The following is a 24881-nucleotide window of genomic DNA, read 5'->3' as shown; positions in this document are numbered from 1 at the left end:
TTTCCCTATAACCCAAGTTACGTCCCCCCTTACACTATGTACAGGCCTTAAATTGGCAAAATATTCTGGTTCTTACTTACAGTAAAACCCGAATCAAATCTATTTTATCAAAGCCAAAAAGAAGCTGACAAATCCAATAACCTAAGCATGGAATCAATAGACTTCAATTTGAATTTGACCATTTTCTATATTATATGTTACGTAATGGGTTGTGGTTTCTTATAAAAATAAAAATAAAACTTTATGCTTATGTTTATATTGCTGCCTGTACACTTCATTAAGAGGAAATAATTAAACAAAAGAACACCAACTAGAGAAGAAAGATTGCCTTTTAGGATTATTTTTATATTAAATATTCAAATAAATTATAAAAATTTATTTATATAACCAAATATAATAATATTTGATTGAGAAATTTTGAAGTAAAAAAAAATAATCACATCACTTAATCGTAAATTATTATTTTAGTTTATATAAATAAACTTTCGTAATTTATTCGTACATGTAATTTTTTATTCACAAAGCCTCCAGCGGGTAAATGTAGCAAGAGAGTTAATAACTTCATAAATTATTGGCTCTTGTATTGTCTCTTTTGCCTTAATTAAATAAAAAATTTGTCGTAAAAGTGACATAATAGAAGACTACTTCTAAACTCAAAAGCCATCGTCCATTTTGACTTTGCCAGATACATTGGACTCGAACAAACTTCAGTCATTATAGAAACTTCTTATAAGCACGTGAGAACACTTGTCGCCCACGATTCTGCCACGTGGACCAATCCTGGATCGACGTGTTGGACTTTTCCATACATATAATTGCTATTTCCAAATACACGAGCCATGCAACAGAGAGACAAATTAACATGGATCCGGAGGAGTCTAGAGGAAAGGCTGAGGAGAGTGGTGGAGAGGTGAAATACAGAGGCGTCAGGCGGAGGCCATGGGGGAAGTTTGCCGCGGAGATACGAGACTCTAACCGCCACAGCCAGCGCAGATGGCTTGGAACTTTTAACACGGCTGAGGAAGCGGCTCGAGCTTATGATAGAGCTGCTTATGCTATGAGGGGTCATTTAGCCATTCTTAATTTTCCTCATGAGTACCCTATGACAGCCACTGGATCCAGTTCTACTCAATCTTCAACTTCATCTTCGTCTTCAACAGGTTCTTCTTCATCATCGTCAATGCGGGAACATAATGTGCCGGAGAGAGGAACAACTGAGCAAGGAAAGCAGGTTTTCGAGTTTGAATACTTTGATGATAAGTTGCTGGAGGAACTTCTAGAGCAGGGAGAGAAAAATAACAAGAAATGATGACCATCTCTGGGCCATGGAGATGGCGGCCTTGCTAGCTGAAGTTCATTTTTCCAATTTTGATTGTGTATAAAAGTTGCAGTGAAAGCTGGGTGGGTCGCATTATCTCATGGAGACCTTATTTTTACTTCATATTAATGCTGCGTAGCTCTCGCCACAGCTAGAAATGGAGATTGAATAAAGTGCTTTATAATGCACATATATAATATTCAAGAGACAGGGGAGGGCTAACCCCAGTTGTGTAGCCCAACAAATGAATCAGACATTTATAAATAACTGCACTTTTTTTTTTTGGGGGGGGATAAGTTAAACAACTGAACTTGATGATTGGCTGGCTAAACGACATTGAGAAGAAGCTCTAGACTTTTCCAGTAGTTTGTCATTACTTGTGGTTCGGGGCAATACAGTTTCAAGTAAATATTTTAACTTTTAACAAGCTTTGAGCCACCAATTGTCTTTGTCTGGTACTTTAGAGGCAACTGACTCTGGCTCTGGCTCTGCCTCCTGGTTCTAAGGAATATGCTATGAAACTGTCAAATCAAGATTCTTCAGAATCACGGCAAAGCTGGTTAGATGAATAGCAAATTGATGGCTCTGTTTTGGAATATTTCGAGAATGGTTATGGGCATTTTTGACAATGATTCATCCTACCTGTCTTTCATTACTGTCTGATCTGACTGATTTTTCATTTGATTTGATTCATTTGAAGCTTAAGCCAACGGCTAAAATACTGAAAGAAAACCAGCTTCGGCTATTAGCCTGATGACAGAGGTAGTTTGATTTAAGGAAGCAGGTGGCGGCAGCTGCTTCAGGCGGTTGTCAGGCTTACAAAAATTAAGGACAGAAATAATAGATTAGAAAAATAGAGTAAAACAGGAAGATCTGAGGGGAAGAAGTGCTTGTCTAACCTAATGACTTTGTGTTCAGATATTAAATCCAAAATTTTATCAGTTCAATATAATTAATTTGATTTTAATAAAACAATTCATTCAAATAAGATTTCTCTCTGAAAAAAAAAAATAACCAAGTTAATAGAAATTAATAATTAAATTTATAAAAAAAACCCTAAATAAATATTAATTTATATAAATAATTAATGTAACAATAGAAAAATTGTGCCACGTTAATTTGTATATGTATTAACTCATTTTTTAGTTCAAGGCATATTTCCCTCGTCATCACACATGTATTATTCCATTTGTTGGGGGGCATAATTTGAGAAAAATGGCTAGGCTGAGCTAAATGAGATCAATTGGGTAAACTTACAAAGAATTGTAAAGGTTGAAGTAGTTTTAAGTATGGAGAAATGAGGTTTAGACGTGTGACCAGAAAAGTCCAACTAAAAAGAGATTAGGGCTTAAAAAACATGTTTATAAGCAAAGTGTGTATATATGACAAATTATTTTTTGAAGTTTTCCTTCAATGTCTAAGGAGGCATATCGTCGTAAAATTAATGTAATACAATCTCTCATTCATGTGTAGGTTATCACAAACACGTATTATTTAGAAAATTACTATAATTATAAAAAAAAAAAAGTTTATTATTATGTTTATTTTATTAAAATATCTCTAGTATAATTATTTTAAAATATTTTATGATACTTGTTATATTAATTGAAAATAAAAATATTTTTGTCTAAAAAATTAATAAGCAAAGATAGAATTATAATAAAATCATGATTATTTTATTAATCTCTTAATTGATAAGGTGAAAATAGAAATCATATTATCTCTTATCTATCATATTGTCACTAGTAATAAAGATTATCGAAATTTTTTATTATTTTAAAAAACAAACAAAATAATTTCAATAATAAGAGGTGGGTTAGCAATTTTTATAATTAATAAGAAAGAAAAGGAAAATTCAGAATATCTTTTATTTTATAGAAAGGAAAATTTCCCATTTTCTCAATAATGACAAATTTGTTTATTGTCACTATTCTTTTTTGAAAACTTTGACACAAACTGTCTGATAAGTTTGTTTCATCTACCCTAATTAATAAACGAGTTTTTTCAAGAAAATAATTTTAATATTTGTATATGTATACAAGTATGAAAAATGTTTTGCCATACTGTTGAATTCTTTGCTATAGTATTTTACTATATACTATTTTCATTTATAAATTCAACTAGGATTAGAGAGTGTAAAAAAAATTATTCAAAACTAAATTGAACTATAAAAAATAATAGTTTGGTTTGGATAAAAAAATTTTAAAAAAAAATTATAATTTAGCTTTCGATGTAAGTTATTTTAAACTGAATCAAATCATTAAAATAATTATTTAGTTTACACTTTTCCACTATTTATAAAATATTCCATTTTTATTTCTAATAAAAAGTATAAGCATATTTGAAATTCATATATCTATCAAAGAATTTATTGATATTACAGCTCGAAATACACTTTCCTTTTGCAAAATCTTCAATCATAGATATTCGAGCCCATCATAATTTTTATTCGTCTCTCATTAAAATAGTTAGATTGCTTACCATGGTGGTTTTTTAAATGTTCCAATAATATGAAAGAAAATTAATTATAATAATAAGATGCTATTTTAGAAAAAAGTTACTTAATGATTTTTTTTTTTTTCATGATTTAAAATCTCATTGTTCATTATCGTCATCTTCCTTTCTAACATGTCGTTGTCTAAATAAAATGTAATTTATAACCATCCACTTCATATATCATATTTTTATAAATTTTACTTATGTTCAAAATCATTTTCAATTAATGTTGAATTGTGTAGTCTTATATATACAAATTTATGCATGAATGATAATATGTTATTATATAATTAAATATTATTTTTAAATTTAATAATATTTTGATTTTTCAAATATTATAGTTTATGGACCGTATCTATGTTTTTTTATACATCCAAACTTAATTAAATCATAAATTTTCAAATCGGTTTGGTTTAAAACTCAAAATAATCTGATTACTGTGCCTAATCACTTGTTTAGTTTGGCTTGAATTTTTATTTTAACCCTATCAAATCACATTGTATATACCTCAAATCAAATTAGAAATATATAACTTTACAGTCCCATTCGTTATATAGAACTAAAATGGCATATTTTATATATATATTTATTTATATCGATACATCCTGCTATTATATTATTACAAGTATTATTGACACAATTTCATATTGTGATATTCATTAAGCCGTCGTTTATTTCATTTAAACTTTTTTGCATGGTTAACCATTATGTGTTCTCACAAAAGTTATTATCAAATTATATTGAATTTATCAAAGAAATTAAGGACACATGGATGATATCAAAGAAATTAAGTACACATTGTTGCTTAGATGATATGATTAAAACATTTTAGCTCATGTTGTCCATGTTTGATAATAATAATAAAAATGATATGATGATGTACGATCGCATTTAAATATCATGTACCTTATTTCAGATGATGTGATTACCGTGTTATTAAGCGTACTATAAAGATAAATAATATTACTACGTACAAAAAGTTAAAGATTAAATATCGCATTTCATATATGACAATTGATCTACCAATGTAATTTTTTTTTTAACAACTAATAAGGTATTATTAAATTACCCTTAAATGATGGCTTGATGGATTAAAAAAAGAGATTTTATATATAAATAACACAATTCAAGTTTTTTTTTATGGTATTTTAATATTAAATTTTTTATTAATATAATTTAATGATTGTAAGGTTAATTATTGAATCTAAGATTTAACCTTTCTAATGTAATTAGTTCTGCTTTGAAGGAATAGTTTAATTTAGATAAATTTTTTTGTTTAAAAAAAGATATTATTAAATTAACACATAATTAAGTTACAAATTTAATTTTGCTTTGAAGGAATAGTTCAATTTAGATAAAGTTTTTTTGTTAAAAAAAAGATATTGTTAAATTAACACATAGACTAAGTTACAAATTTAACTTCTCTACCATATAAATTGTTAAAAAAATTATGACTTTCGACTTATTGTTTTAAACAAGCATCTATTACATGTTATTAAAAGTGGATCAAATCGATTGGCTCGACCGATTCAATCAAACTTGTCCATGGAACTGTCCAATTACATATAAAAATGAGTTTAGTTGTGTTATGTATATGCATTTATAAAGAAACGAAAAGAAAAGTGCTGGTGGTGGATAGCATTAAAATATTATGGCTAGCTAATTGGTTGAGAGTTAGATAGTTGTTATTGAAAGGGTGTTTGGTTTGGGTAATATTTTATTACCAAAATTGAAAGATTATTTTAATATTATTTAGAAAATTATTAGATATAAATAGTTATTATATTTGATAAAATGATTACTATATTTGATAAAATTTGATAGGTATAAATAATTATTGTGTTTGGTCTGAGATAATAAAATAATATTAATATATTATTTTACTTAAATATCTTTGGGTATAATCATTCTTAAATATTGTTTATATTACTTATTATATTTAGGGTTGAATTCGAATCGAGTCAAACTCGAGTTTTTAACTATTTCGTTATCAAAACGACATCGTTTTAATACATATTGATCAAAATGACGTCGTTTTGTATCAAAATTTTTAATTGAAAAATTTGACGAGTAGGTCAAGCTCGATCGAGCCTATATAGGGCTAGCTCATTTCAGGCTCGTTCAAGCTGAGCTCAAGCTCAGCTCAAATGTGTTCGACTAGAATCCAACCCTAATTATATTAATTAAAAATGGGGTTATTTTTGTTATAAAAAATTATAAATAAGAATATAATTATAATAAAAATTAAAATATCTTAGTAATGTTTTAATATCTAAGATAAAAATGATAATTAGATTACCATTTGCATTACCTATTATATCACCATTAGTAATAGAAGATTGTTATAATATTTTATTGTTAATAAACTAAACAACATCATATAAATAATAAAAGATAGATTGCCAAGATAATCTTTATTTACTAAAAACTAAATAACCTTTGAAGGTAAACAAATGTTAATGAGAGAGAAGAGTTGTTTTTTAAAGTAAACAAATATTAATTAAAGAGAGAAGAGTTGAATTGAATTGATTTTGGTGGGGTAAAATAAGTGAATTACCTATACAAGTATTTCTAATAGGAGAAATTACATCAAATATTTTTTGTTTAAATATATGTTTAAAAAATCTGATAATATTTAGAAAACACATAATAATTTGGTAACTAATTAAACTGATTGAACCATGAACTAATAAGATATCCTATTTAATTACTGATCCAATTTTAAAAATATTGATCTATTATACTCATCTTAATGCCCATTTGTTGTGCTTCCTTTTTGCAATTTGCAGCGGAATACTAGGAGAGGAGATTTGAAAGATAATACTTTGATGCCATTATAATCAAGAATCCTCTTCTTTTACACCTTTTTCATAAAGAGTTACTGGACATGCAATCTTGAAAGTATATGTGGGAATAGTTACAATTTCTATATTAGGGTAAACATATATTCAAACCAAATCAATGAAAATTCCAATCTTTATTCTTATCAAAGGATTTATCCAAATGAGCATTTTGGACAGTTATCAGCTTAATTAAACTAAATTATTAGATATAAGAACATGGTTTTACCTCTAAGCAGGAAGGTTGATTTAATCATCAATTTTGTGATATGCCTGAATTCCCATGATTCCCTTTGATTTTCTTCCGACGAAAAGAGCTGAAACGCAATTTGAAAGCAGTTTAAGCCCTCGTTGATTACTTCTCTCAAACCTCAGTCTTCCATTTTCGCTTCAGAAAGGCCATGCCAGAATTCCCTGCTGATGCGTTCAGATTACTACACAACTTTGTTCCATTTTGTGCAACAACCACACACATTCTGTATCACATGGTTTAATCAAGAGTTTTACTTTCTGCTTCAAAGTTACAAATGTCATCTTTAATGGGAAATTTAGTTGTACGTTCATGTTCTTATATATCTTGATGTATATATAACATGGAATTAGATAACACAGAATACAAGAATTTGATTGTATTAAACACATAGAAACCTAGCTACTCGATGGGCGCATCGTTTTGATGCTTTTATTCAACTGATATATGTATACCTTTAGAGCATATTTTTAGAGCACTTTATATGAAATTGAAAGCTTTTATTATAAAAATGCCAACAAACTCACCTTAGGTTACTCTTTAGAGCATTATATTTCTTAATTCACCTCTCCCATTATACATTGTTTAGTTAAGTACTTTGTGTTGAGGAATTACAAGAAACTCCAGTATTTAAGCAAATGTATCAATACCAAGCCAGCAAAATTCAATCTCTATTTCGCTTCTTCTTTTCTTCTTCTGACTCAAGCATCTCCTCCAACACCTTATCGTCCAAATACTCGAACTCAAAAACTGGTTTTTGTTGTCCAATTGAAGAAGTTCCCCTCTCAAAACCCTCACTAGGTCGAAAACTAGAGGATGAAGAAGCAGAAGATGATGATGATGATGGAAATATAACAGATGATAAAGGACGAAGAGGACCAAAACCCATTACTTGAGAATAATAATCATTAGGGAAGTTGAGAATAGCAAGATGACCTCTGAGATTAAACGCTGCACGATCATAAGCACGAGCAGCCTCCTCAGCCGTGTCGAATGTCCCCAGCCACAACCGTGCACCTTGCCTCGAAGGGTCTCTAATCTCTGCAGCAAACTTTCCCCAAGGCCTTCTTCGAACTCCTCGATATCGAACTTCTTTATTTCTTCTCTCTTCTTTGCCTTTGTCCCCTAGGTGCTCCATAGACAAATTTTAAGCTTAACCTAGCTTAGGGTTTTTTTTCCATTTTATAGTTATAGTTTCAAACTTGGTTGCTTTAGCAATTCTAATCGATGAAAAGTTTAGTCAGATCTGACGGTGGATATTACTTCTTCAATGAAGGTTCTTAGTAGCAGTATAAGATTTGGATTGTTCGACCTTTCCTATGACATAATTGATCAAAAACGACGAATGGATATCTTTTTCTTGATAAGAATTTTCTTTTTTTCAATATTCATGATAAGAATTCTTTTTTCTGGTTCGGATTCTTTTTAATTTTGGTACAAATGGGAGAATAAAATGGATTTTGTTGCTTAGTATTTTTTGTCAACAGTTACATGATTTGGTCTCAGAGATAGTCAAGTAAAGGAGCATCCATGGATACCCAAATCATCTGGGGGCCATGGAAGAATTCCTTTGCTGGAAAATCAATTCAATGGGAATCTCACTATTATTTTCTATGGATTTGAAAAACAAACATTATTATTGAGAAAATTATGCAATGAAGATAACTAGAATGCTGTGCAATAAAATCTTAACATAGCATTATTTGGTCGTTAATAGGAAAGATATTAATTGTTTTAAGTTTTAATTGACTATAAATTTTTAGGTTACCAATAAGATACTTATTTTGATCTTTTATCATATTTATTATTTCAAAAAAAAAAAAAAAAAGAGCCCTTAAAACATATTCGACAATGAACATTAAAAAACATATAAAAATGTTAAATCTTTTTGAAAAAAATGTCTAAAATAATTGAAAATTACACTTTGGCGAAGTCTACTTATTTTTCAAAACTAAAGTATAGCATTTTGATGATAATCAGCCTACCAACGTGTTAGCGAATTGGCACATGGTTTGAAGAGTCCAAATGTCCAATTAATGTGAAAATAAATTTTGCAATCTTCCATGCATGCCAATAATGGAGGCTCAATTTGTTCTTATGTTAAAACCCCAAAGTGCGTTTTAATGTTCGAGGGAAAATACAATAGATTGGATAAAAGCCCTCTTTTTGTTTTTTTAGTAATATTGCAGGTTTTTATTTGAAGTTAACAAATAAATATATATTTACGTGTGTTAATACGTAATTGATATTATTTTATTTTTAATTTAAAATTATTTAATTATATGATGATACACATCAAATATATATTTATATGCGCACTCAAAACGAATATACACAATTTTATTAATTTTTTTAACATTTGATTTATGAAAAAATGCAAACTATTTTCATTTTATGATTTTTCACAAAAAATAACAAATAAAAGAATATATTATATTATCCACAAATCACAATAAAATTATTAGAGAAATCAAGTGGTTGTATTTGTGAAATCTTGCATCTGATTTTTATTCTTTGAAGGGAAAAATTATAACGAGAATACCATAAGGAATATAATCCCTTATTGAGAAATGAAGTTTATCAATAAAAATTATTAATTGAAACTATTTCCCGCAAGGTGTGTTAATCTTGAATTAATCTTCTTAATTACATAATATTTTAATTTAAAATCATTCAATTAATCTAAAACAAATCAATTTTGTATGAAAATTCTTGTATGAATTCTTACCATTAAGATGAGATGAATTACTATTTACCATATATTGTTTTAGGTTAAAATATCACATTTTAAGAGATTTAGTAATATTTTAACAATAAAAAAGAATTATGTAATTATATAATATTTACTACATTATTTAAAATTTAAAATGAATTTGAGTTAAACTAAACGTATGATAGGTTTGAGATTAGCTCAAACTCATAATACCAAGTTTGAATTCAAGCGTATAATATTATTGGTAGGCTATTGACGAGATTATCAAAATAATAAATAATGCTACTATAAAGATAAATAAATTGAACTCAAAGTAAATTATTAAATTAAAACTCTAACTCAAATTCAGTCTATATGAGTTGTGCCTAAAATCACCCCTACTTGTAATGAGAAATTTAGGATGAATTGATATTAGTAATTTAGTTGATACTGAGTTCATAAAATAAAATGGCCTTCCTATGCAAAGATTAGTATAAGGGGATTAGGTAGATTCGGGCAGGAAAAAAAAGCTGATGATGAAATTGAAAGGATGCTTTTTGACCAAGGTCAAACACTTTTTTGCTTCTAGACCACTTTTGGAACCTCCCTTTGACCTCAACCCAGCAACATTTTCAAAAGGTGATGAACACCTCTAATTATTTAATCACAATTCCAAGGTCCTAGCTTGTTCAAAGTTGGGCCGGTTTTTACTTTTATTTGCAGTTGTCATCCAAAAGATTCAGGATTTTGCCAGCCCAGCCCAGTATGCCATTATATCTGTTTGGAAATAATGATATTTCCAAATCAATATTCATTATCTTTTGTGCAATGTTACGAGCAAGGTTTTAAAAACCGGACCGAACCGGCCGGTCGAACCGGTTGATCCATGAACCGGTACTGTAGCCGAGTCCTATTGAAAACAAACCGTTTTAGCATTAAAATCGGATTGGACCGCGGTTGAACCGCCGGTTCCTCCTAAACCGCGGTCCAACCGATCTATGCAGAAACCGGTTCAAGGCTGCATATAAGGCACTGTTCTTCTTTTTTCCTCTTCCTTGCAGCGCACGCAGACGCAGCCCTCAGTTGTTGTAGCCGACGACTTCCTTTGACGAATTTCCTGTTCCTTACCGACGACGGTTTAAATACGGCTGCCGACGACGACGCTGCCGACGAGGGGTGTTGGTTTGCAGGCTCACAAGGCAGCAGTTTCACGGCTATTTTTGCAAGTTTCACGGCGACTTCTCAGCCTCAGACGGTGGCTGACGACGGCGAGTTTCCGTTGCTGTTGTGACCGGCGACTTCTCAAGCAACGACGGGAAGCTGGTGTTTTGTAAGGCCTTGTAAACTCTTTGGTGGATAAACTGCTTAAGGCTGTAAAAGTTTTAAAAGTTTTAAATTAAACTCTGTAATTTTGATGGCTGTAAACTCAGTAATTTTGATGAATAAAATTATTAACTTATAAGTACACAGTTTTCATCCGCCTGCAATTTATACTCGTAATATAAAAGTGTAATTAAAAATCTGGTGACTATGCCAAAATTATATTGATTGGTGTTGTGTAATTTTATTATGCATCTGTATTGAATGTATTTTATTCGTAATATAGTTAGTTTTTAAGAATTTGAAAGTTGAATATTAGTCTTCTGTGATATATATATTTTGTTAATTGTGAAAACTGAAAAGTATGCACAATATAAAATTTATTCTGTAAAGCATATGTAATTACTAATTAAACATAATTTTTTTAGGTTTTTATATTAAACCGGTCCAAACGGTCCAATCGACCGGTTCATACGGTTCAACCGGTCCGACCGAAACCAATACTTAAAACGGTTTTTATTCCAGTCCGGTTTTGAAAACCTTGGTTACGAGCATAGTTTTAAAAACTGGATCAGATTAAACGGATATAATCATTAGTTGGATCGGATCATCTTTTGTACCGAGTTAATATCTCATTCAGTTATAAAAACATTAGTGATGTGCATTTAGTTTAAAATTTCAAATTAAGTATGATTACGTACACCGTTTTAATATTTAATTTAATATTCAAAACTTGGGAATTGTTATCTTTTTACCCTAAATCTGTAAACCAAAACCACTACCGCTGTGCCCAGAATTATTTAAATATGATGCACTTACTTGGGGCAGCCAATCCACCAAATTCCATTAATTATCATTGTGAATGATACCAATTCCAATTAGATCTTCGTTTTAACTTAATTTATTGATTAGAGCCCTAGAGTAGGTTAATAATTATCACTCCAATGTCAATTCCACTATCATTTTAACTGTTAAAAGCAGATTTATAATGTAAATTGAGAAGGGGGTTTAAGACTGAAGGCCAAATGCCCATTGTAGATTAACTTAAAGACATGATAAGATTTGTTTGACTTTCATTTCAAATGTACAAGTTCATGTACCCATTACATCAAATCAACAGTTCATCTACTTTTAGTTTGTTCTTTATATATTTCCATATTTGATTCAATTTCTTTCAGAATTTCATTTTATTTTCTTTTCATATATAAACACATTTTGATAAAAAGGGAAGTTAGTAAAATTGGTAAAATATTAAATTTTATAAAAAAAAAAAATCTGAATTTGAATTTTTTGTCTTATTTTTAAAACCCTTTAAGTAATTTCTTATCCTAAGAAAAATAACCATTTTTTTATATATATAAAATAATCATATATTTCAGTTAAATTTTGATACCTAATTTCTATGATTGATTTGTTTTTGGTCTTCTTTGAAAACAATTTCAACACATGCTAAAATTATAAAACAACCAAAAAAAAAAAAATTCTGGTGAAGTAAGAATTTTCTAAATTAATTTTTTAATAGAAAATTCATAATATAAATTAAAATTTTAATTTAAAAATATTATTAGAAAAAAATTTAAACTCATACCCTATCTATTCTATGATCACTCAAACTAGCTTGGGAAGCTCTCTAAATTAATTTTGAAGAAAGAGGAAGAGAGGAAAGGAAGATCCATTGGGCGGCTTGAAATGCGGGGGAGTAAGTCTGGTTTGGTGGAAAGGGCAGGGGAGGAAGGAGGTGGGTCCTTGTCTCATTATCCCAAGCTACATCTGACCCCAATCTACTTAAAAACAGACCATGTTCCATGAATCTCATTCTGCATGCATCATCCTAATCAATCATTTCCAAATTACAGTAAAAAACCACTCAACTCGACCAACTGTACTCCAATTTTGTTTGGGTAAGCCTAAATTAAGAGTTTTAATCGGGTAATTAATTAAAATAAGCAAAATTTTAAGCGTTTATACGTTTTTAGGCCACCCTAGAAAAGTTTTACCAAAATAAGCAAACCGTATTTTTTTTACCCTTTTTACCCTTATGTTGAAAAACCAAGTAAAAATATTTTTTCTTAGAATGTGCGTCGGTTTATGGCGGTTACGATGGTGGCTAGGGATTTTACACTGAAACCCTAAATATGTCGAATTATGTATATGGAAGTTTTTGAATGTTTCGAACGCTTAAAATGATGTAGTTTCAATGTTAATGGATGTCTGGAAGTGTAGCCGTTGAGAGACAAAAGCACGCAAATTTACAGTGTTACGCAAACTGCGCAAATTTACAGTGCTGCGCAAATTGCGCAAATCGCGCAAATACTGTTTACACCGCGCAAACCTGTTCACATCGCGCAAACATTGTTTACATCGCGCAAAAGTAGATATCATAGTCTGTGAACAGTATTTTTTGCGCGATTTTGCAAGCAGTTTGCGCGATGTGAAGAGTATTTGCGTGGTTTGCGCAGTTTGCGTGACACTGTTTACAGTTTGCGTGACACTGTTCACAGTTTGCGTGACACTGTTCACAGTTTGCGCGCACTGTTCACTTTTTGCGTGACACTGTTCACAGTTTGCGTTTTTGTCTCTCAACAGCTACACTTTTAGACATCCATTAACATCGAAACTACATCATTTTAAGCGTTCGAAACATTCAAAAACATCCATATACATTTGACATTTTTAGGGTTTCACTGTAAAATCCGTAGCTACCATCGTAACCGCCATAAACCGACGCACATTCTCAGAAAAAATATTTTTACTTGGTTTTTCAACATAAGGGTAAAAAGGGTAAAAAAAATACGGTTTGCTTATTTTGGTAAAACTTTTCTAGGGTGGCCTAAAAACGTATAAACGCTTAAAATTTTGCTTATTTTAATTAATTACCCGTTTTAATCATAAAATATCATTAAAAAATATTTAAATTTATCATATTTTACGTATAGGATCTCCTCTATTAGCATTCTAATTACCTTTTAAGCCCAAGTACAGTTTGATATTCTCGCTGAGACTTGCTTCTTATTAACAGGCACAGGCTTATCTGGGGAAGCAAAGAAAATTATCCTGAAATGGGGTTTCCTAGAAACTTCAAAGGAATTATAATACCTAATGACTAGTCGCAATCAAGATTTTCCACTAGAAAAAAAGAGTAAAATACAAATACTATCCAGTCTTTGTGGAGGACTTTCTAAGAGTTTTGTTTTGGAGCCTGAAATGGTTGTTTGGGAATCAAGGGAGCTGTATCTAGACCATAATGTTCAAGCCTTCAAATTCAATTTATGAATGTTGGCTATAGGTCTAGGATAGCAACTTGTTTTATAATCCATAGAATAAGATTAAAAGATTCTTCAAGACAAATTTGGCTGCTCAGGGTTCTTCAATGAATACTGACAAAAGTCATTGTCAATTGAAAGAGGGAACAGAGATTTGGTGAACAACAGAACAAGTGTTACGTGGAGTTGGGCAGCAATTTACGATTGCTGCTCTGTCGTTTCAAATGAATCCCAGTCTGTAGAGATGAGAGACGTGAAGCGAATGTATTACATGTGTAACACAGACAATGGATTTCTTCAGAAATTTACAGATAATGCTTGTGCTTCTGTTCTAACATGTGTGCAATTTGGCAGGCTTTTTATGGCCAAATGTCAATGGAGAAGTAGCTTTTTTCTTTGTACTTCATCAGTTTTACAACCGACGTTTGGTTGCATTGTATAAAATTAAAAAAAGAAAAAAATTGGTTGTGTGTTATGAAGCTTGAACCACAAGACTTTTAGGTCCAGGGGCTGCCACCAGACCAATTTCGCTTTCAGTGCACAACATATTTTTATTATATCGTTCTTATGAAAAATGTTAATCATAATATATCTTTTGCAAACTAGTCTTGCCAAAAATTGAACCCGTGCCATTGCTGCTTGCCTTTGGACCAGAAAACTACCAGACCAATTTAAGTTTTCACTGCCTCTGGTATGCGGTCTCCCCTTTATTATTTTTTAGCCGAACTGAGTTTTACAAAATTTTTGCATTTATTGAATTCGAAATTTTCATATCTACAGAATTATTATAACATACAATTGCTACTTATATTTGTTTTAAAATTGGATTACTTCAGTTTTTAACCCAATTGATAGTGTTAATTATTCATATGGATTAATTTTATGCATAATTAAGGTTTAGATGAAATTATTTTTAATAATTACTTGAGGAATGTATACATAAAATTAAATATTATGTGATTGATATAATTTTGATTGATCATAGAGTAGTCACAGTATCAATTATAATTAATCATTGTAAATATGATAAATTTTATCTCATAAAAATTTTTATTATATTTACGTGATTAATTATGATGACATAACAAATTTTGTTTTTTCTGTCTGCCCACGAGAATTAATAAAAGCATAATTTGATAGTTTCATTATAAGATTTTATATATATAAACCTATATAAATTAAAAGCATAGCTAACAGACAGTTTTTATGTTATGTGATTTATATATTTGCAACATATTTATATATTGATAGAAGGTTAATTAATTAAAATAAGCAAAATTTTAAGTATTTATACGTTTTTAGGCCACTCTAGAAAAGTTTTATCAAAATAAGCAAACCGTATTTTTTTTTACCCTTTTTACTCTTATGTTGAAAAACCAAGTAAAAATATTTTTTCTGAGAATGTGTGTCGATTTATGGTGGTTACGATGGTAGCTAGGGATTTTACAATGAAACCCTAAATATGTCGAATTATGTATGTGGATATTTTTGAATGTTTCGAACGCTTAAAATGATGTAGTTTCAATGTTAATGGATGTCTGGAAGTGTAGCTGTTAAGAGACAAAAACGCGAAAAGTGAACAGTGTCACGCAAAAGTGAACAGTATCACGCAAACTGCGCAAATCGCATAAACACTGTTCACACCACGCAAATACTGTTCACATCGCGTAAACCGCTTGCAAAATCGCGCAAAAATACTGTTCACAGACTATGATATCTACTTTTGCGCGATGTGAACAGTGTTTGCGCGGCACTGTAAATTTACGCAGTTTACGTGACACTGTAAATTTGTGCGCTTTTGTCTCTCAACGGCTACACTTCCAGACATTTATTAACATCGAAACTACATCATTTTAAACGTTCGAAACATTCAAAAACATCCATATACATAATTCGACATATTTAGGGTTTCAGTGTAAAATCCCTAGCCACCATCGTAACCACCATAAACCGACGCACATTCTCAGAAAAAATATTTTTACTTGGTTTTTCAACATAAGGGTAAAAAGGGTAAAAAAAATACGGTTTGCTTATTTTGGTAAAACTTTTCTAGGGTGGCCTAAAAACGTATAAACGCTTAAAATTTTGCTTATTTTAATTAATTTCCCTTGATAGAATATGATATATGTTTTTGCATGTCTCAATTTTGTAATATTATTATGTAGGTTTATATTTATTTGTAGTTATATGGTCTGTGAGTTTCTCTAATAATGTATGTGATCTTTTTTATTTAAGTTGTGATAACTATAAAATTTGGAATGAGAGAATTCTTCTTTAGTTAAGGTGTATAGACATTAATTATGTCATTAGGAATGATGAATTACCTACACCTATAGAAACTAACACTCAGGCTAAAGTTGTCTTGTAAGAATAATAGGAGCGATCTAATCGTTTAAGTATAATGTTCATCAAGACATATATATCTACTAGTATTCATGATTCAATCCTAAGTACAACAATGTCAGACTATTGATGAACAATTTCGGTCTTCAAATAAAGCTCTTACCAACACTTTTATGACAAATTTATTATCAATGAAGCTTACCAGTGTTAGAGGTGTTTGTGAGCACATTACAAATGAGGGATATAGTGGTTCAACTTAAGTCTATTGAGATTGAGATATCAGAATCTTTTCATGTGCACTTTATACTTAATTTGTTTCCATAACAATATGAGTTTTTCAATGAATTTTTTATCATGTGTGTACAAGAGGAAGAAAGGTTGTTGATGAAAATAGATGAAAGTGCACATGTGGTTACGCAAGGGAAGAAAAGTAATCCAATCTCACTTGTGTGTTATAACTCTAATATGGTTAACGTTTGTCATAATACTTGGTGGATTGATTCGGGTTCTACAATCCATGAATCAAATATCTTGCAAGGCTTTCTAAACCAAAGGAAGTCAAATGGCTAATGAACAACGCATCTATTCAGGAAATAAGATGCGTTAACATGTGGAAACGGTCAAAACATGCAAATTAATTTTTGATACTAGTTTTCTATTAGGTTTGGAAGGAACATTTAATATTCCAAGTTTCTTTAAAAACTTGGTTTTAGTTTTAAAAACTTGATATTCCTTTACATTTTATGATACTACATTTAATTTGTTTTATGAATTTGTAATTGTGAAAAATGGTACATTGTCTGATGGTTTGTTCTAAATTTAGTTAAAAACAATGTCTCATTTAATTTAATATATGTTCAAAATAATGTTAATAGTAAAAGGAGTATTATGAATGAAAATTCATCTATGTTATAGCACCAGAGATTGGGATATATCTCCATAAAAATAATTAAAATATTAGTGAATGATATGGTACTAGATATTCTATATTTTACTAACTTTGATACTTGTGTAAATTACATAAAAGAAAATCAATCAAGTCGTCAAAGAAAGGTGTCAAGAAGAGTTCAAACATATTAGAGATTATCCATACAAATATTTGTTGTCCCAATATGGACATTTATGATAAGAAATACTTCATCTAATTTATTGATGATTATTCACAATATGTGTATCTCTACATGCTTTATAACAAGAACGAAGCATTAGATGTCTTTAAGACTTTGAAGGCAAAAGTAAAAAAACAATGTGGAAAATAAATTAAGATCATGAGATCAAATAGAGGTAGAGAATATTATAATAGATACATTCAGGATGGACAAACATCTAGTCCACTTGTAAGGTTTCTTGAAGATAATGATATTGTTGCGCAATACATTATATATGGTTCTCTAAACTAAAATAGTGTAGCATAAAAAAGAAACCAAACTTTATTAGACATGGTGTAGAGTATGTTTAACACCTCCAAACTTTTTAAATTATTGGGATTGAAGCTCTTAAAACAACAATGTATATATTAAACCAAGTTTTACCAAGGTTGTTTCTAAAATACCATTTGAGTTATTTAAAGGTTGGAAACTGAGTTTACGACATATATGCATTTGGGAATGCTTGTTTGAAATAAAAGTATATAATCTACATAAAAAGCAATTGAACCCAAGGACCATAAGTGAGTATTTCATTGGATATATTGAAAATGTCTAAGAGTTATAAATTTTATTATCCATTATATAACACTAGAGTTATGGAATCTTGAAATGCAAAATTTTTTGAAAATGACTTGATTAGTGGAAACGATCAATCTCAGGACTTAGTTTCTAAGAAAGATCATTCAAATGCTCAATCACTTATTTTAAGTAATAAATTGGTTGTTAATTGTAACATCCTTCAAGTTCAAATGGATATTGAACAACCAATTATTGAAATTTCATAAGTATTTGATAATAGTTTAGTAGATCCAGTTGTTCAACAATTTTCAGACACTATTGAACAACCAACTGTATAATGTACTCTATAAGAAGATGTTGATACAACATTAAGAAAATCAATTAGAATAAGGAAATCGACTATTTCTAGTGATTACATAGTGTGTCTAAAAGAAGTTGACCATAATTTTTGAGCCAAAAATGATCTGATGACGTTTTTACAAGTAATGGATTGTAGTAAATTTGTTTTATAGTACAATACCATGAAAAATAAGATTAACTCTATGAAGAGTAATGGAGTCTAGGATCTTGTTGAGTTACCTAATAAGACAAAGGTCATTGGGTGTAAATAGGTTTTTAAAACAAAAAAAGTATAATTAGAAACCATTGAGAGATATAAAACAAGACTCATTGTTAAGTGTTTCACTCAAAATAAGGGAATTGATTATACGAAAACTTTTTCTTCTGTATCTAAGAAGGATTTTTTCATATAATTATGATATTAATTGTCCATTTTGAATTAGAACTATATCAAATAGATATAAAAATGACATTTCTCAATGAGGATCTAGAGTAACAGGTAGGGCTGGATTCGAGCCGAGCCAGCTCGGGCTCGAGCTCGGCTCGGCTCGGTTCGAGCCCGAAACGAGCCGGGCTCTGCTCGGCTCGATCGAGCTCGAGTCGGGCTCTGCTCGGCTCGATTGAGCTCGAGCCGAGCCCGAGCTGGCTCGGATTGGCTCGGTATATTTTTTAAAAAATTTTTTATACAAAACGACGTCGTTTTGATCCTCATATATACACAAAACGGTGCCGTTTTGATATGAAAAACGAGCCGAGCTGAGCCGTTACCGAGCCGAACCCAAAACGAGCCGAACTCGAGCCGGTCATTAAAAAACCAAGCCGAGCCCGAGCTGGCTGCGAGCCGAGCTCGGCTCGGCTCGAATCCAGCCCTAGTAACAGGTATATATGAAATAACCTAAAAGATTCTCTTATAATGATGGTAAGCATTTAGTATGAAAGCTTAAAAAATCTATACATGGATTGAAACAAACCTTCTGTCAATGGTATTTGAAATTTCATGAGATTATCTTTTTATTCGGTTTTGTAGAGAACATCATAGATCAATACATATAACAAAAGGTTAGTTGAAGTAAAATTTGTTTCTTTATTTTATATTTAAATGGTATTTTTCTTGTGACTAATGAAAAATGGTTGTTTTATAAGGTGAAACAATTTTTCTTTAAAAATTTCTATAGAAAGGATATGAATGAGATGTGTTATGTCATTAGTATTAAGATCTATAAAAATAGACCTTTTGGTATTTTATATTTGTCTTAATAAACCTATATTAATAAAGTTTTAGAGAGATTTTAGATAAAGGATTGTTTACCTAGTATAACACCTGTTGTGAAGGGTGATAAGTTCAGTTTGAATTAATGCCCTAAAAATGAACTTAAAAAGGAATAAATGCAGAACATTACCTATATTTCAGATGTTGGAAGCCTAATGTATGCTCAGCTCTATAAAAGGCATGACATTACATTTGTTGTTTGGATGTTAGAGAGATATCAGAATAACACAGATATAAACCATTGGAGAGCTACAAAAAAAGTGATATGGTACCTTCAAGGGACCAAAGAGTACATGTTTATATATAGATGAACTAATAATTTAGAGGTAGTTGATTACTCTGAATCGAATTTTGTTGGCTATGTTGATTAAAAAAAATCAACATCTGTATACATTTTCATGTTTACTAGCGGAACCATATCTTGAAAGAATGTCAAACAATTATTGATTGTTACATCTACCATAGAAGTCGAGTACGTTTCTTGTTTTAAGAGAACATTACATGGTGCATGATTAAAGAGTTTTATATATGGATTTAGGATAGTGGATTCTATTTTCAAGCTAATAAATATTTATTATGACAATTCAATCGATATTTTCCTAACTAAAAATAATAAAAATAGTAGTTGAAATAAGCATATCAATATTAACTATTTAACCATCTAAGAATGTGTAAAAAAGAATAAAGTGGTTATTAAAAATGTCAGCACTTAATTAATGATTGCTAATTCTTTGACAAAAGACATGTCGTTGAAGAGTTTTAAGAATCAAGTAGAACGAATAAGGGTTTGTCCTATGTTGTAATTATGATAGGAGATGGTTTCATCATGTTATTTGATGTATATATACATATTTCTATAATGAAATTATTTAGTTTTCAAATAATTTGTTTTTCTTATTTTTATGTACATTTTTTTTTTGGTTGAAAATAACAATCATTTTTGGACTTAGAATAAACATAAGGTTTATTCATTAAGTTATAAAGAAATGAACATATCATGATACATGGAAAATAATACTTGTTTTAGAGAATTTATTATCATGATTCATGTATTTTATTTCTTTACTTCAGTATGTGGATTCATGGATTATAGACCAAGTGAGAAAATATCAATTTTTTTCTCCACATAACTGTTATAATTAGTTGATGTAGTGGTTATAGAAATTGATATAGTTTGTAACTCCTTTACTAACTATTGATTTCATCCTTAATGGTGGGATGCATTAAGCTATTAAAATAAAAGGTCCTCGGGTGATTGATTTTGAAGTGAGACATACACTATTTGTGTTGAAATTTATATCAACTAGAAGACTCTACATTCAAAGGACATTCAAGTGGTTTCTACAACGAATTCAATGATTGCAATGGCAGGAGGTTAGTTTTATATTCCACAAATTTTATATATATACATACATATATATATAGTTTTATGATATACAATTTTATTTATGTACATAGATAAAGACTTTATTTTGTCTGACATTATATACTTATATTTATAAGATAAAGAAAGATAAAAGATAAAGTTATAACCTTATCTGTTGCATTAGAATTTAAATTTAATCTCCTATTCCCTTACATATGACAATAGGATAATTATATGATCTTGTTTTGGTAAAAGTTATTTATTGTAGACATAAGATACTAAAAACATGATCTGATAGGTCTTTGCCTTTAGGTGAATGATTTTTATTTGCATATCTAGTTGAGTTGAGGATATGTCTAGTTGTCATCGTTGTAGCTTGTCGTTTTAGAATGACTTGTCACCTTTTTTAGTGTTATTATGTGACTTTGCCAATAAGAAGTTTTACCATATAACAATTGCTCCCCTAATATTTGGAGTGCAAGTAAAACTTTTAAAACTCTTCGCTTTTTGATGTGAATGGACAACACATGGATACTTAGGGTCTTTTTCTGCACGTCATGAAAATGACGTTTCCATTCATGCATTTATTAACTCGTATGCTTCACGTCATGTGTGTTTTTTTTTTTTGGTCATTTCACTTATATGAATGATCCTACACTCTTCTGCATGAGTGTTCATCATGTATTGGTTTATATGTCATAAACAATCGTACAGGTCATTTATACAATCATTTGTCAATTATAACATCTCTACCCTTATTAATGAATACGCATGGATGTGTTATGCCAGGTTGTTCATGAGTGCATAACACTATATGTACGACTGTTCATGACCTTGAAATAGATGTATATGATGCTTTGGAATTACATTTCATAGCATTTTGGTCATGCTTGCCTAAACTTTCAATATTGTTTGAACATAAGATACATTTAACGTAACATAAACATCATTTCCATCCCATAAAACATTAGAATAAATCTCGTATAACATCACAAATCTAAAGATCATAATTCTATATCAAATTCACAACATAATCATTTCAAAATGTTCAACAATCATGATTTCATCAATCAATAATGTAGACAGTTCATTCCTTATTCTATCACTGACATATCATGCATCCATGAAAATCCATAATATAAAGATAGAACTAAATTTCCAACTTTCTCTGTCCCACTTAATGAATTTATTTTGCTTACCTCTATCCCAATTAATGAATTTTGTTGTTAAAACCTTCTTTTTGTTGCTAGAAATTCACCCTCAAATGGTTAGAATCCTTTACTCACCGAAGGAGAAGAACAAAGTTAAAAAAACTACTAAAGATGTGATAATGAGATAAGGCCACAATCTATGGAGTGTGATCCTTTTTACATAATCAGACCATAACTACTGGAATGGTCATGCGTTCTCGATTTACGGTCGTTCACTTGATTAAATTTTCTAATGTGATAAGATATTTACATCATCTATGTGACACACTTATGAATAGATATGCATGACTATTCAACAAGTCAAAAACCACATTTTCAATACTTTATCATTTTATCTATCATTCAAAACATCAGCCAAAAGCAATATGACTAAAATATCCCTAATATAGTGATAAATACATATAGGTGTTACATATTTGGTAAGAAGTTCTTACTTTCCTTTACACAGTGATATGAATGGAATGTAATTTGATATGTCACTATCTTTGAGTGAGGGACTTCTACCCACATATCAGGCTAAAGGCAACCAAGGCCATCCCAAGTTGTGCCAAATGAAAATGGCAAGGCTTAGCATGCCACAAGTTATGCTAGCCTACCAAACCTTGTGGCTCATAACACAACAAGTTGTGCTTTCGTGGGGCCTTTTTGTGAGACAACTAGCAAAAAATATAAATTTTTTTATTTTTAAATTTTTACTTTTGGGGGTTCTATTGTGTTAGTCGCATACTTTCTCATGAGGCTCTTGACATAGCTTACAAATTTCTCAAGTTTAGACTATGCATAAAATTCGTAGGTCGTGCCAACCTTTATACCAAATTAAATTGATAATGTGTCTAGTTGTCATTCTTTTAAGTTATCGTTTCATAATAACTGATTTCTTTTTAGATTTCATTTAATAAGTTTAGTGGAGAAATAGTTTTATCATACAACATGAAAAAAAATTATTTTAATTATAAAATGTTTTAATAATATTTTCATAAAAAAATATACATTTTAAAAGAAAAACAAAGACCAATCACATAGTTCATAGAAAGAAGGAACAGGAGATTGAGTTTTGAAAGGAACAAAAGGTGATGAATCCAATGTTGTTTGTATTTTATTTAGTCATCTCTCAAAGCCTCAATGATGCATATTCCTTCTTCAAAATCAATGAAATTTTCTCATGAGTTAATTGACCTTTTCTTTTTTTATTCTTCGTCAGTATTAAAATCAAATAATTATTTTTCCTAAGACAATTATATGATCAGTCTAAAATTTTCCCTTTTTTTCCTTTTGTCTTCTCAATTTTGAATGGCAAAATATAACAGAAAATGGGAAAAAGTTTGCTGTTGCGCAACTTAACGGCGATTTAACGGTCACAAGGAGAAAAATCAATATCGTTACTCTGGATAAACAAAGCCGTAACGTCCATCCTGGCAGCTCCACAAACTTCATTGCTGACGTGTCCGCCATGTCTCAATTTACCCATGTGTTCATTTAACCAACTGATTGTGCCATTTGGTAATTTCACTCTTATGGACTATTTTAGCCTTAATTTATTATTTCCCAGGGTATAAGAAGGCTTCTGTGCTTAATTTTGGCACACTGAAAAACATGCACTACTGAAGAAAACAGAGTGTAGAAACAGAGAAAGTCACAAAATTCTCCATCAAATTTCGATGGATTCATTCGTCTTTTACTCCCCAAATTCAATTTCATCGCCGGAATCCTCTTTTGGCTCACCGGAGACTCTCTCTCAAAGCTTTTCTGTCAATAACAGCTCTCTTCCTTTCAATGAAAACGACTCAGAAGAAATGCTTCTTTACGGATTAATAGCCGAGGCAACACAAGAAGCCACATCTGTCAACAGAGTGAAGGAAGAAGAGATGAGTTGGGGGATTGAAGAGAATCGGAGTAAAGAAAAATCTTACAGAGGAGTTAGGAGGAGGCCATGGGGGAAGTTTGCTGCAGAAATAAGGGATTCAACTAGACATGGGATAAGGGTTTGGTTAGGCACATTCGATAGCGCAGAAGCAGCTGCTTTGGCTTACGATCAAGCCGCTTTTTCAATGAGGGGTTCATCGGCGATACTCAATTTTCCGGTGGAAAGGGTTGAGGAATCTCTAAGAGAGATGAAGTGCAGTTTGGAGGACGGGTGTTCACCGGTGGTGGCACTCAAGAGAAAACACTCTATGAGGAAGAAAATGATAAACAAAAAGAAGAAAGAGAGAGAAGTGAGGATTGAAAATGTGGTGGTGTTGGAAGATTTAGGAACTGATTATTTGGAAGAGCTGCTAACTTCATCGGATCAAAACACAGAACTGCCAGTTTCAAAGACATAATTTATCCTTTTTTTTTTTTTTTAATCTTTCTTTTGTTTCATATATGTTTCTTATTTTGTTTTTTTAGGAGATTTAGAATTTTGTAATATTGAATCCCAAAACCTTCCCTTTTTCGGAGGCATCGGGGTAACTGTGTATCTAAATAATGTCTGTTCTATACATTTATGTGGTGGGCTGGATTACAA

The 24881-nt window shown here is 30.5% G+C and overlaps 3 protein-coding genes across 3 annotated transcripts; 2 read left to right on the top strand and 1 right to left on the bottom strand.

Annotated features, from left to right (window-relative positions):
* Positions 1-843: 843 nt before the first annotated feature.
* LOC123212292 (ethylene-responsive transcription factor ERF096-like) lies at positions 844-1576 on the top strand. The gene has a single exon (XM_044631382.1). The coding sequence runs from the start codon at positions 863-865 to the stop codon at positions 1307-1309; it is 447 nt and encodes a 148-aa protein (XP_044487317.1). The 5' UTR covers positions 844-862; the 3' UTR covers positions 1310-1576.
* Positions 1577-7390: 5814 nt separating this feature from the next.
* LOC123212290 (ethylene-responsive transcription factor ERF098-like) lies at positions 7391-8048 on the bottom strand. The gene has a single exon (XM_044631381.1). It carries the CDS (start codon positions 8040-8042, stop codon positions 7569-7571), a length of 474 nt encoding a protein of 157 aa, XP_044487316.1. The 5' UTR covers positions 8043-8048; the 3' UTR covers positions 7391-7568.
* Positions 8049-23940: 15892 nt separating this feature from the next.
* LOC123211066 (ethylene-responsive transcription factor 1B-like) lies at positions 23941-24881 on the top strand. The gene has a single exon (XM_044629592.1). The coding sequence runs from the start codon at positions 24034-24036 to the stop codon at positions 24694-24696; it is 663 nt and encodes a 220-aa protein (XP_044485527.1). The 5' UTR covers positions 23941-24033; the 3' UTR covers positions 24697-24881.

Source organism: Mangifera indica, chromosome 3, assembly GCF_011075055.1.
Source record: "Mangifera indica cultivar Alphonso chromosome 3, CATAS_Mindica_2.1, whole genome shotgun sequence".
NCBI classification, from domain to species: Eukaryota; Viridiplantae; Streptophyta; class Magnoliopsida; order Sapindales; family Anacardiaceae; genus Mangifera; species Mangifera indica.
Note: the sequence above shows the minus strand (reverse complement) of the source record. Positions and strands in the feature narration are given on the sequence as shown.